This window comes from Canis lupus, chromosome 17 (assembly GCF_011100685.1).
Source record: "Canis lupus familiaris isolate Mischka breed German Shepherd chromosome 17, alternate assembly UU_Cfam_GSD_1.0, whole genome shotgun sequence".
Classification (NCBI taxonomy): Eukaryota; Metazoa; Chordata; class Mammalia; order Carnivora; family Canidae; genus Canis; species Canis lupus.
In genome coordinates this window covers 63,507,712-63,522,143 of record NC_049238.1, presented here as the reverse complement: position 1 = coordinate 63,522,143, position 14,432 = coordinate 63,507,712, and the positions used below count along the sequence as shown (strand labels likewise).

Here is a 14,432-nt window from a genome sequence, read left to right as displayed (position 1 = left end):
ATTCTGTTCCATTGATCTATGTGTATATTTTTGTGCTAGTACTATGCTGTCTTGATGATCACAGCTTCGTAATAGAGCTTGAAGTCTATTACAAATTGTGATGCCTCCAGCTTTGCATTTCCTTTTTAGGATTGCTTTGGCTATTGGAGGTCTTCTGTGGTTCCATACAAATTTTAGAATTGCTTGTTCTAGCTATGCAAAGAATGCTGGTGGTATTTTTTTATTTTTGAATATTTTATTTTTAAGTAATCTCTACACCCAATGTACTCTACACTCAAACTCACAGCCCTGAGATCGAGTCTTATGTTCTACTGACTGAACCACCCAGGTACCTATTGGTGGTATTTTGATAGGGATTGCATTAAGTTTATAGATTGGTTTGGGTAGTATAGACATTTTAACAATATTTCTTCTTCTAATCCATGAGCATGGAAGGTTTTTCCATTTCTGTGTGTCTTCAGTTTCTTTCATAAGTGTTTTATATTTTTCAGAGTACAGATCTTTTACTTCTTTGCTTAGGTTTATTCCTAGGTATCTTATTGTTTGTGTGTGTGTGTGTGTGTGTGTGTGTGTGTGTGTGTACTTGTAGATGGGATTGATTCCTTGATTTCTTTTTCTGCTGCTTCATTGTGTATAGAAATGCAACAGATTTCTGTACATTGATTTTATACCCTGTGACTTTGCTGAATTCATGTATTAGTTCTGGCAATTTTTTGGTGGAATCTTTTGGCTTTTCTTTTTTTTTTTTTTTAAGATTTTATTTACTTATTCATGAGAGACACACAGAGAGAGGCAGAGACATAGGCAGAGGGAGAAGCAGGCTCCATGCAGGGACCCCAATGTGGGACTTGATCCCGGGACTCCAGGATCACGCCCTGGGCCAAAGACAGACAGACGCTCAACTACTGAGCCACCCAGGTATCCCTGGATTTTCTATATAGAGTATCATATTGTCTACAAAGTGTGAAAGGTTGACTCCTTCCCTGATGATTTGAATGCCTTTTATTTTTGTTGTTGTTGTCGTCTGATTGCTGAAGCCAGACAAAAAGCTTGTTCCTGACCATAGAGGAAAAGCTCTCAGTTTTTCCCTCTTGAGGTTGATATTAGCTGTGGGCCTTTTATAAATATGGCCTTTATGAAGTTGAGATATGTCCCATCTATATTATGTTGAGGGTTTTACCAAGAATAGATACTATATTTTGTCAAATGCTTTTTCTGCATCTATTGAGAGGATCACATGATTCATCCCTTCTGTTATTAATATGGTGTATCATGTTGATTAATTTGAAGATTTTGAACCACCCCTGCAGCTTGTGAATAAATTCCACTTGATTGTGGTGAATAATTCTTTTAATATAATGTTGGCTTCTATTTGCTGGTATCTTGTTAAGAATTTTTGCATTCATGTTCATCAGGGATATTGGCCTGTAATTCTCCTTTTAAGCGGGATCTTTGTCTGGTTTTGGAATCAAGTTAATGCTGGCCTCAGAGAATGAATTTGGAAGTTTTCCTTCCATTTATATTTTTTTGGAACAGTTTAAGAATAATAGGTATTAACTCTTCTTTAAATGTCTTGTAGGATTCCGCTGGGAAGCCATCTGGCTCTGGACTTTTGTTTCTGGGAGATTTTTGGTTACTGATTCAAGTTCTTTGCTGGTTATGAGTCTGCTAAAATTCTCTATTTCTTCCTGTTTCAGTTTTGGTAGTTTGAATATTAATAGGAATTTATCCATTTCTTCCAGATTGCCCAATTTGTTGGCATTTAATTTTTCATAATATTCTCTTATGATTGTTTGTATTCATGTGGTGTCAGTTCATTCCTGATTTTATTTATTTGGGTTCTCTCTTTTTGATAAGCCTGGCTAGGGATTTATCAATTTTATTAATTCTTTCAAAGAACCAGTTCTTAGTTTCATTAATCTGTTCTACTATTTTGTTTGTTTCTGTATCATTTATTTCTCGTCTAATCTTTATTATTTCCCTTTGGTGGCTTTAGGCTTCATTTGCTGCTCCTTTTCTTGCTTCTTTGGGTATAAAGTTAGGTTGTGTATTTGACACTTTACCTGCTTTTTGACATAGGTCTGTATTGCAATATGCTTCCCTCTTAGGACCACCTTTGCTGCATCCCAAAGGTTTTGGACTGTCATGTTTTCATTTTCATTTGCTTCCATGTATTTTTAAAAATGTGTCCTCTGATTTCCTGATTAGCCCTTCATTCTTGAGTAGGGTGTTGTGTTCTTTAACCTCCATGTATTTGCGGTCTTTTGACATTGTTTTCTTGTGGTTGACTTCAAGCTCATACATAGCATTGTGGTCTGAAAATATGCGTGGTATGATTGCAATTGTTTTGTACTTGTGTACGGCTGATATGTGACCCAGTGTGTGATCTATTCTGGAGAATGTTCCACATGCACTCAAGAATGTGTATTCTGAAAAAAAAAAAAAAAAAAAAAAAGAATGTGTATTCTGCTTTAGGATGAAATGTTCTTAATATATCTGTTAAGTCCCTCTGGTCCAGTGTGTTATTCAAAGCCTTTGCTTCCTTGTTGATCTTCCCCTTAGATGATCTATCCATTGCTGTATGTGGGGCATTAAAGTCTCCTACTATTATTGTGTTATTATCAATGAATTTCTTTACATTTGTTATTAATTGATTTATATATTTGGGTGCTCCCATGTTGGAGTCATAGATATTTACCATCATAGATATCTATCCATCAAGACCCCTTAATTATGATATAGTCACCTTCTTCATCTCTTGTTACAGTCTTTAGTTTAAAATCTAGTTTATCTGATATAAGTATGGCCACTCCTGCTTTTTTTTAATGCCCATTAGCATGATAAATGGTACTCCATCCCCTCACTTTCAATCTGCAGGTGTCTTTAGGTCTACACTGAGTCTCTTGTAGGCAGCATATAGACAGGTCTGGCTTTTTAATCCATTCTGGTATCCTGCCTTTTGACTGGAGCATTTAGTCTATTAACATTCAGAGTGATTATTAATAGATATGAATTTAGTGCCATTGTGTTACCTGGAAATTTGGTGTTTCTGATGATGTTCTCTGTTCCTGTCTATTTTGTGTTTTTTTGTGGTCTTTCTTTACCATTCAAAGAATCAGTTCCCTTTAATATTTCTTGCAGGGTGGTTTAGTGGTCATGAACTCCTTTAGTTTTGTCTGGAAAACTCTTTGTTTCCTTCTGTTCTGAATGATAGGCTTGCTGGAATAAAGTATTCCTGGCTGCATATTTTTCCCATTCAGCACATTGAATATATCATGCCACTTTATTCTGACCTGCCAAATTTCTGTGGATAGATCTGCTGCAAACATTATCTGTCTTCCCTTGGGGTTTAAGGACATTTTCCCCTTGCTGCTTTTAGGATTCTTTCTTTGTCTTTATATTTTGTGAATTTGACTACAATATGTCTTAATGTGGGGTCGTTTTTGTTGAAATTGATGGGAGTTCTCTGTGCCTCTTGGATTTTTATGTCTCTTTTCTTCCCCAGATTAGGAAAGTTTTTAGCTATAATTTGCTCAAATAAACCTTCTTCCCTTTTCCCCCTCTCTTTTTCTTCTGGGACTTATGATATAAATGTTATTATACTTTAAGGAGTTGCCAAGTTCCCTGAGTCTGCATTCATGATCCAATAGTTTTCTTTCCCTCTTCTTTTCAGCTTCATCATTTTCCATAATTTTATCTTCTACATTACTGATTTGTTCCTCTGCTTCATCCATCCTCAGTCATTACATCCAGGCAGTTTTGCATCTCAGTTATGACACGTTTTATTTTGGACAGACTAGTTTTTAGTTCTTTTATCTCTGCAGTAAGGGATTCTCTAGTGTCTTCTATGCTTTTCTCAAGCTCAGCTTATATCCTTATGATTGTTGTTTCAAATTCTGGTTCAAGGCATCTTACTTATATCTGTTTTTTTTTTTTAAAGATTTTATTTATTCATGACAGAGAGAAAGGCAGAGACACAGGCAGAGGGAGAAACAGGCTCCATGCAGGGAGTCCAATGTGGGACTTGATCCTGGGACTCCAGGATCACACCCCAGGCCTAAGGCGGTGCTAAACCGCTGAGCCACCGGGGCTGCTCTTATATCTGTTTTGATTAAACCCCTAGCCATTACTTCTTTCTGTTCTTTTTTTGGGGCAAATTCTTCCATCGTGTCCTTTTGTCTAGGTCAACGTTTGTGTTTATGTGTGTGTGTGTTAGGAAAGCCTGTTATATTTCTACTCCTGAGAGTAATGGCTATATAAAAAAGAGGACCTATACTGTCTTGGGCCTGGTGCTTCAGGAAGTGTTTCAGAATATGCATTCTGCTGCTGTGTTTTGGCTGCTCCTTCCCTCAGGTCAGTCCTCTGCAGTTTCTCCTTGCCTGCAGTGGTGTGTGTGTGTGTGGGTGTTTGGACCTTGTCCATTGTGCAGCGAGTTTTATTAGATGTGTTTTGGTATGCTTGTTAAAAGAAGCTACATCCTCAGAGAAAGACAAATACCATATTATTTCATTCATATGTGGAATTTAAGAAACAAAACAGATGAACATATGTGAAAGGGGGAAGAGAGAGACAGAGGAAAACAAACCATAAGAGACTCTTAATGACAGAACAAACTGAGGGTTGATGAAGAGAGGTGGATGGAGATGGGCTACATGGGTGATGGGTATCAGGGAGGGCACTTGTTATGAGCACTGGGTGTTATATGTAAGTGATGAATCACTAAATTCTACTTTTGAAACCAAAATACTACTATATGTTAACTAACTAGAATTAAATAAAATTTTGAGAAAAAAAAAGAAGAAGCTAGATCTTATTTCCTCTAGAGCTGAAGCTTTGAAGCACTCCATGATCAGTAGACTTGGTGCATGCAAGGGGTTTGTGCTGGTCTTCTGGAGGAGGGGCCAGCTGTGCTGATTCTCAGGCAGACTTGCCCTAGTGGAGATGCACCTGCAGGGTGCAGGAGGGCTCTACTGCTTATAAAAACTTCTGGTAATCCACCCCTCTCCTTTTCCTAGTCAGTGGTTTTGGGGAAGAGTTTTTCTTATACAGTCCCCTATATGCTGTTTTTATTTTGTCTCTCTCTCTCTCTCTCACTCATCTCTCCATGATCACAGTACTTACTACACAGTCCTCCCCACTAGTCAAGAAGCTGTGGGTGCCGGAACCAAATATTGTTCACTATTATATCTCCTCTGTTCGGCAAATAGACACATAGAAGATACTCTCCAAAAATGCTAGGGTTTTTTAAAAAGTTCTATTTTTTTTTTTTTAAGTAGGCTCCATGCTCAGTGTGGGGACTGAACTCACAACCTGAGATCAAGTGTTGCATGCCCTACTGACTGAGCCAGCCAGGTACCCTTCTAAAAAACGCTCTTTAGATGAATGAACTAATGAAATCTGGTCTTATATCCATTGCTCTAGTCTTTATAAAGTGCGGTTTTTCCTTATAGCTTATCTCTTCATTGTCTGTTTCCCCCTACTAGAAAGGAAGAACCATGGAAAACAGTTATGTTTTGTTCCTTAAAGAACCTTCAATGCTAAAAAAGAAAATAAAAAAAACTTCAATGCTTACAACAGTGCTTAGAACTGGCACACAGGATAAATGTCAATAATATCTGTTGAATACGTGTGTGAAAAGGTCAGTGGTCAGCTTCCTCCTTTGACGAACATTTCCCTTTTTCTAACACTGTATTTTTTTCTGGTGTTGATCTCAATAAAATGACATTCTAAAACAACTCTCACCCCAGGATGTGGTAAGTGCTGAATGCTCAGGCTTCCTGAGTTAAACATTCGCTTGAAGCTGGAAGGTGATCATAAGAAGAACTATAGGAATGCTGTCCCCAAGAGCACTGTTTCCAAGAAGGAGGCATTGGTGGCTGGTACCCCATGAACTCTCTGTACACCACAGCTTCTGTCCTGTACCAGCAAAATCATGACTTGAAGCCATTTGTGTTTTGTGTTCTTGAGTTCAGTGTCACACTCACTTCCTTTTCACCAGAATCCATCTCTTAAAGAAGCAAAATGCAATTAATCAATCAATCAATATCTTACAATAATCATTAGCTTTATTAGAAGACAGGTTTCTCTTATCAGAAGTCTTATATTTCAAATCTACTCATTTTTCCTATTGTTACTGAAAAGGTAACAATTACCCAGTAAGAAAAAATATATAGGAAAAAAGTCATCATCCTAATGCAAGTAGTTGGATTTTATGTGTTTTCCTTTCCCCATTTTCCCCCTAAAAGTAGATTATATATACTGACCAACCAGTTTGTGTTGTGCTTTTTCATTTAATATTGCATCACACTTATAACATAAGGATATTTCCATTAGATCCTAGATCCTAATAGATATTAGACTTCATAACCACCTATTTAAATACATTGTCACACATTTCAGGATTTTCAAATACAGTGCTCATTTCACTGTCAAATATGTCAGGAAAAGTCACTTAAATTGTTTTAAAGATAAAAACTCAAGGCTCTTAAGTATTTTTTTGTTTCAGTGTTTTATTTAAATTTTAGTTAGTTAACATATAGTGTAATATTAGTTTCAGGAGTAGAATTGAATGATTCATCACTTATATATAACACCCAGTGCTCATCACAAACATGTAAGGTACTTAAATGTTTCTAAGACTCTGTCAAATTTCAGGATTAAAAAGGTTTTGCTAAAAATATACAGATGACCAAGCTCATGAAAAAATGGTCAACATCATTAGTTGTCAGAGAAATTAAAATTAAAAAGCCTGACAATGCCAGATGCTGACAAGGATGCAGAATTACTAGAATTCTCATACATTGCTAGTTGAGTTACAAAATGGTTTGGCTACTTCCACAATAGTTTTATAGTTTCTTACAAAGTTAAACATGTATTTGCCACATGACCCAGAAACCCCAATGCTAGGCATTTTCCCCAGATAAATGAAAGCATATGTCTACACAGACCTCTCTGGGAATGTTTATAGAGGCTTTATTCATAATAGCCTAAAAGTGGAAAAAAACCAAAGTCCATCAATCAGTGGAGAGATATAAATTATGGTACATCCGTACAAAGAATATTACTAAGCAATAAAAGCAGCAAACTATGTATAAATGGAATGACATGGATGAATCCTAAAACATTATGCCATGTAAAGAAGCTAGACACAAAAGATTACTCAGTTACTCACAACACTTCTCACATTCCATTTTTTCCACAACAGCAACCACTTCTCCAACTCTCCAGACTCTAAACTAGGTATCCTATACTGCAATTCAATGCTGACAGTAAGCCCCTAGAGTTAGTGCAGATTCCACAGGTTTAAAGGCTCAGTCCCACAAGGCTGCCCTTACTTCAGATTCCAGCCACAAGTCCCAGGTTGCCACCTGTACCTCTGACCAACTAGCTAGAAGCTGGGAGTTCCCTTCACTTTTTTCTCTGGCTTGGTAATTTGCCAGGAATTTCACAGAACTCAGGGAAACACTTTACTTACATTCATTGATTTATTTCTAAAGGCTATGACTCAGGAACAGCCAAATGGAAGGGATGCACAGGATGCAAAAGGCAAGGTATGGTGGGGAGGCATGGCACAGAGTTTCTGTGCTCCATCTGAGCACCCTCCCAACACCAGCCCAATCAGTGTATTCACCAACCAGGAAGCTCTCTAAGCCTTGTAGTTTAGCTTTTATGGAGGTTTCATTACATAGATGCAATTGATTAAATCATTGACTGTTAGTAATTGAACTTAACTTCTAGCTCTCCCATGCCACCCACCCCCTGCCCCCCTGCCCCAGAGGTCATGGGGAAGGGCTGAAAGTTCCAACCCTTTAATCATGCCTTGGTCTTTCTGGAGACCAGCCTCATTCTTGAAGCTATCTAGGAGGTTCTAGCCACCAGTCATCTAAGCATGCAAAAGACACTCATCACTTGGGAAAGCCGAGGGTTTTAGGAACTAGGTACTAGGAACTAGGGACAAAGAGCAAATATATATTTCTTACTATGCCAGCTACATACCATGTGGTTTCATTTATTCCATTCTGGAAAAGGCAAAACTATAGGGGACAGAAATCAGATCAATGTTTGCTAGGGGCTGTAGGTAAGGGAAGGGAATTGACTGCAGAGGGGCAGGAGGGAATTATATTGTCTGTTAGAAATGTTCTGTATTGGAGTGATAGTTACTTATCTAAATACCTCGTCAAAATTCATCAAACTATAATCTTATAAAAGACATTTATACTGTATGTAAAGTACACCTTAGTAAATATGACTTCAAATAGGAAACTTTCTTTTGCAAATCCCCTGATCCCAAAGGATGTGACATATAAATTATGATTGATGTAAGGAATGAAATAAAAATCCCATCAATGGACACTTGATATTGATGTATTTTTGAATATAGGTGAGTTTTAGTGGGGTGATGTCCCAGAGCCAATGACCAAGAAAGAATTCTTGAGATGTCTTGGTACAAAATGGTGGTTTTATTAAAGCATGGGGACAGGACCTGTGGGCAGAAAGAGCTATACCTGAATTGTGAGGGGTGGCTGATTATATATTTGGGAGTTGGGGGAGATCAGGAAAAGGAAGGTTTACAAAAGAACTTTCCTATGCTAAAGAGGACCTACAAGATACTGGAGGCCTTGCCATAATCAGGTTAAGGTTGTTTTTCTCTCTAGCAAGACATGCACATTAAGACAGTTGGGAGCTCCCTGGAGGAATGCTACATATACCCCACCCAGGAGAGGTAAGGTTGGGGGTATCAGCTCATGCTTTGTCCTCAGCTAGGCTTCTGCTCCCTCATCAGTATCACTTCCACACAGATGTCCACTGGCTGTGGTGAGCGGCACTAACAGAACATGATTCAGTAGAATGTTTGGTTCAAAGCTCCTCTGGTTATCCATGATTCAGACGAGATGTTTCTCCTCTTTGGGGCCACGTGGGCCTCTCTATTCTATAGATTCTGCTGTTTTAATAACTTCTCTTGGCTTCTCCTCTCTACTTTCCTTTTTCTGCTGCTTCTCTGCTTTCTGCTCTTTTGCCACAAGTTGATAATTGATGCCCATGCCAATGAAGAGGTAGATGCCTGCGATAATTAGGATCACACCACATGCCCAGTAGGTGTATTTGTAGTCTCCATAGATGTCATTCAGACGACCTAAGATATCCAAAACAAAGTTATGTGGGCAAAAGTAACAAGTATACCTTCCCCAAATAAAGCTTAAGGATCCACTCAGAAAGAAAATGAAAACCAATAGACAAAGAGCCCACAAATGATGAATTTGTCTAAAAAGGAACTGCTAAAAATTACATCTTTTATGATGTGACATTTGATTTTAGATGGCCTTGCATATCCTGTTATTTTTAGCAACTTAAAGGTAATGAAATCTTAAGTCAGACTTAGGAAATGGCTTGTCATATTCTTCTCTAGTGAAGATTCACAACGTCATTAGCATATTAAAGGTTTTGCAAGGTCCTCTAGTAGAAATATCTATCAGACTCGGTGTTTCCAAAATGTTTTTGGCCATGAAATCCCTTGTTACCACCTCATCAAATTGGTATGTTAAGGAATATCATACAACCTTACTCTCCACGTAAGAGAAGACTGAATATAACCCATTCCAATACGATTCCTTGTGCTTTTCTAACTCAGGGCGCTGGTCATCCAGCACTACTTACTGAGCCTGCACACACACCAGGCACTGGGCTGCTGGCCCTGAGGATAAGGGAGAGCAGAGGAGCAAACATCCACAGTTCAGTGGACAAGAGAAATGTTAATCAAATCACTACACAAACTGTGACAAGGAGGGCTTGAAAGCAGAAAATGGGGGGTTGGGAGCAGCCAGCAGGGTCAGGGAGGCTTCCCTTAAAGTGCAAATGAAGCAGAGACCTAGAGGGGGATGGGAGTTATCCAGGAGGAGGCGGTGGGAGAAGGATGTGGCCAGAGAACAGCAAAGTGCAAAGGCAGGTGGTGGGAAGCTGGGGTGGGAGAGGGGAAGGAGGAAGGGCAGGATTGCTGGAGCAGAGAGAACAAAAGGTGAGTGACAGGAAATGAGGCTGGAGAGACAGGTGGCCAGGTTGGGGTGGGGGTTGGGGGGCGCCTTGTAGGCCACTAGAGGGAATCTGATCTCCACCCTAAGGACAATGGGAAGCGACTGGAAAGATCTAAGCAGCTGGGGTATCAGGTTTGTATTTGCAGATAATTTTGCCTGCAGAGAAGAAAACAGATTGAAGGCTGGCTAGAGTGGATTTGGGTAGAGCAGCTAGGAGGCTACTGGGGCAGCCCAGATGGGAGACAGGAGCTGTGGACAGAGTGGTGTTGTGATGGAAAAGTGGGCTGATTAGAAAGAGATGTAGGAGGTGAAAACTGACAAGACTTGGGACAATCACTAGATATGGGGAGGAAGAGAGCAGAATCAAAAGACAGCTGTAGGGCTTTTCTTTTATGTATGCTCACTCACTAGCCAAATCATACTTCCAAAAAGTATACATCTAAAAGGAGGGCCAGGGGATCCCTGGGTGGCTCAGCGGTTTGACACCTGCCTTTGGCCCGGGGCGTGGTCCTGGAGTCCTGGGATCAAGTCCCACATGGGGCTCCCTGCATGGGGCCAGCTTCTCCCTTCTGCCTGTGTCTCTGCCTCTGTCTCTCTCTCTCTCTCTCTCCGTGTCTCTCATTAGTAAATAAATAAAATCTTAAAAATAAAATAAATAAATAAAAGGAAGGCCAAATTATATTTTCACTAATGTTATCTAATGAGCTATTAATTCAAAAGATGAAGTATTTAATGATCTTAGGAAACAGTTCCCAAATTATATACTCCCTTACTAGCCATGTGATATAAGGCAAATTATTTAACCTTTCGAAGTTTCTAGTTCTTATGAAGTAGGAACTGTGACAGTCCTCTTTCATAGGCTTGTAAGACATGAGGATACACAAAGTAGAACAGTTGCTGGTAAACCATGAGCTTACATGGGAGCTACTATCAGAGGTGGAGTTGTATTTTACATGTTTTTCTACAACAAGCACATTAAGTTTTCTGAAGAGAAAACATACTTCAAAAAAGAATGCCATTTGTAAGAACATTTGACTCCTCTTTCAGGTTGATGGTTCAATATATTTTCAATTCTGTTAAGAATCCGAGCAATTATGCTGTGCCAAGCATTGTGCCAACAGTGAGGCTATGGAAATGAGAAATGTTCTCTGCCACCAAGCAGCTCACTAATCTCTGTTTTCTATTACCTTTTCCATCTTCTATGCCTGTTTAATGTTAACAGAACCAAAGAGGTAGTAAGGCATACTATACCTAAAAGTGGTGGCCCCAGGAGGACAGGACAGCATTCCACAATGGTCACCAGTCCCACGGCGCTGGAGAACCTCTGAGGTCCAACGAGGTCCATCAGTGTTTCAAACAACACTGAGCTGAGCCATCCAAATGCAAATCCAAGGAAGCCCACATAGACACAGAACCCAGTGTAGCTGGAGGTTAAAGGTGCTAGCAGATGACACACTCCATTTGCAACAATAGAAGCCGCAAAAAAATACTGAACTCGAGGTCTTATCCACTTGGTGTTGGCTACAAGTCCCATAGAAGGTCTAGCTATAATATCGAGAAAAGACAGAATAGAAAGAAGGAAGGCAGACTTCTCACTAGAGTAATGTTGACTCTTGGCATAACTATTAAGAAAGACTAAAGGAGTAGCCAGCCCAAAAACCATGATCACATTCCCAGAGAGGTACAGTAGAAAGCCTCTGTGGGTAAACAGGGATAAGTCCAACTGTTTCTCAACTGTTTGAAAAACCGATGGTTTCTCCTCTTTAGGGTTTCTGCCATTAAAGTCTGTATTTGTATCACCTGCTCCCTTTTTCTCGTCAGATTTTCCAGCTTCCTGAAGGGATTCTTTAGATCTATCTTTCCCCACACTGGTTGGTGGCGGCCCTATTGGTCGCATCAGGGCTCCAGCTACACAGCAGTTTAGTAGGAGGCCCCCAAGAATTAGGAAGCTTCCCCTCCAGCCAAAGATATCAAAGAGAGTCTGATTGAGGGGAGCCAGAGTAGAGAGGAACACAGGGCTGCCTGCCATGGCCAGTCCGTTTGCCAGCGGTCGCCTCTTGTAGAAATACTTGCCAATCATGGTCAGGGCTGGATTCAAGTTGAAGGCAAGCCCGAGACCTGGGAAGGACGGGGGGAAGAATTACATATCAAAATAAATGTCAGAAACATATTTGTTATTAACCAACTAGACAAACTGAATGGCAAGAGGTCAAAATCATCATCATAACCAGTAGATCATTAAGTGGGCTGTTATCAAACACAGATATAAATCTCTTTATGCAGCAAATACTAGATATAAAATATATTATTAAAATAATTCTTTTTGCTTTAACAATAATAAGAATAATAAATGTAGGCTCCTTTAATTTCATAATTTTAGGTTTCCTGAAGAATAGGAAATTGAAAACAAAAAGGAGAGAAGATGAGTTTTATAAATTCAGAGAGCAAGATGGAAGAGGAGGGGCAGAGGGCAGGAAAAGAAGAAAGTGGGTGGTGGGGAGAGGGAAAATATTTTAGAACAGTAAATACAACATTGTGAAGATAGTAACATTATCTCACTAAATTCATTAATTTTAATGTAATTTCTATGAAAATGTCAATGTATTCGATTTTTCAGATGAAGTACAATGACTCTAAAATACACCCAGAGATGTGACACCTGTATAGCTCAGTCAGTTAAGCATCCCGACTCTTGATTTTGTCTCAGGTTACGATCTTGGGGTTCTAAGATCCAGCTCCACATCCAGCTCCGCACTCAGTGCGGATTCTGCTTGGGATTCTCTCCCTCTTTCTCTGCCCCTCCCCCTGCTCTCTCACCCTCCCTTTAAAATAATAAATAAATCTTAAAAAAGAATACCACCCAGAAAACAAATATATTAAAATATTCCAAAAGTATAAATAATTGACAGGATCAACACTAACAGGTATATAAATATTTTCTACAGCTATAGTAATGAGAACAGCATGCACTTAGTCAGAAATAGAAAAACTGATCAATAAAATTGGGGAAAAGTCCAAGAATAGGACCGAAAGACACATTAAGTTAATAGGGAAATAGTAGATTTTTCAATCAATGGAGCTGAGACAAGTATCCCAATAACCTCCTAAGTGGTCTCCCATTCTGGCTCCCTTACTAGGTAAACCTGATTAGAATGTGCCCATTCCATCTCTCTAATGACTGCCATCCACAGCTTTTTGCTCTGGGTTAGGAAGCACCATGATTTGGCCCTTACCTACCTCCCTACCTGCAACCCAGTGTTTTCTCATAGGTGCTGAGCACAGTTGTTCCTCTAGATTTTCACAAACCTGGATACTACTTGCCATTCAGTTCTCCACTCAAGGTCACCAACTCTGAGAGAGAGGCCTTCCCTTTAGGGGTCATTCAATCCTTCTCCATCAAAATTCTGTTTCAAGTTTTTGCAAAGCACTTATCACAAGCTGATATTTTTCTTATTTATTCATGTATTTGTTTGTCTGCTTATTGTCTGCTTCTCTCCACTATAGAGCAGGAATCTTGTCTATCATGTTGACTTAATCCCCATAGAGCTTGGAAGAGTCCCTAACATATGGTAGGGACTCAATAAATATTTATTGAATAAGTTAATAAATGAAATAATGAACAGGCTGAATAACCAAGGGGAACAAATATTGTTCCTTCCTTATGTTGTCCAAATATTCTAAATGAATTAAAATATTTAAATGCTTAAAATTTTAATTAATGTAGTAAAAGTACAGATCCAAAAAGAAAATACCTGCTATTGGCATTATCTCATATCCTGCCGGTGGGACTGTACAGTATTAGAATCTTTCTTTTTTTTTTAGATTTATTTATTTTATATATATATATATATATAGAGAGAGAGAGAGAGAGAGAGAAAGGTAGAGACACAGGAGGAGGGAGAAGCAGGCTCCATGCCAGGAGCCCGACGCGGGACTTGATCCTGGGACTCCAGGATCGCACCCTGGACCAAAGGCAGGCGCCAAACCACTGAGCTACCCAGGGAATCCCTATTAGAATCTTTCTAAAAGGATATTTGGTCAATACTATCAAAAACCTTTTCCCCCAGTGATACCACTTCTAAAATTTGCCCTGAGGAAATTATCATGTTCACAAAGATATACAGAGAAGCATTATCATACAAAAGCTGTTTAATAATAGTAAAAAATATAAACAACCTAAAGGTCGTTCAATTAGAGAATGGTGAAATAAACTATGGCACATTCACCCAATGGAAAAAAAGTATCTGCAGCAGTATGTTTATTGAGATGGGGAACTATATACATAATGTATTAGTAAGTTTTTAAAAAATTGGTTACAAATGTGATACGTAATCTTATCCCTTTTTTTCTAAAAAAAAAGTATATATGTGAAGTGCCTGGGTGGCTCAATCAGTTGCATGTCTG

At 39.1% G+C, this 14,432-nt stretch overlaps 1 protein-coding gene across 4 annotated transcripts in view; it reads right to left on the bottom strand.

Annotated features, from left to right (window-relative positions):
- Positions 1 to 6,489: 6,489 nt before the first annotated feature.
- LOC100686848 (monocarboxylate transporter 1-like) overlaps positions 6,490 to 14,432 on the bottom strand; it is a 36,964-nt gene continuing 29,021 nt past the window's right edge. For all 4 annotated transcript variants that reach the window (XM_038562339.1, XM_038562337.1, XM_038562338.1 and 1 more), the window contains exons 4-5: positions 11,280 to 12,146; positions 6,490 to 9,133 (exon numbers count right to left, since the gene is read on the bottom strand). In XM_038562339.1, the coding sequence (XP_038418267.1) occupies positions 8,925 to 9,133; positions 11,280 to 12,146 (1,076 nt within the window). In that variant the 3' untranslated portion in view covers positions 6,490 to 8,924. The remainder of the gene's footprint in view (positions 9,134 to 11,279; positions 12,147 to 14,432) is intronic.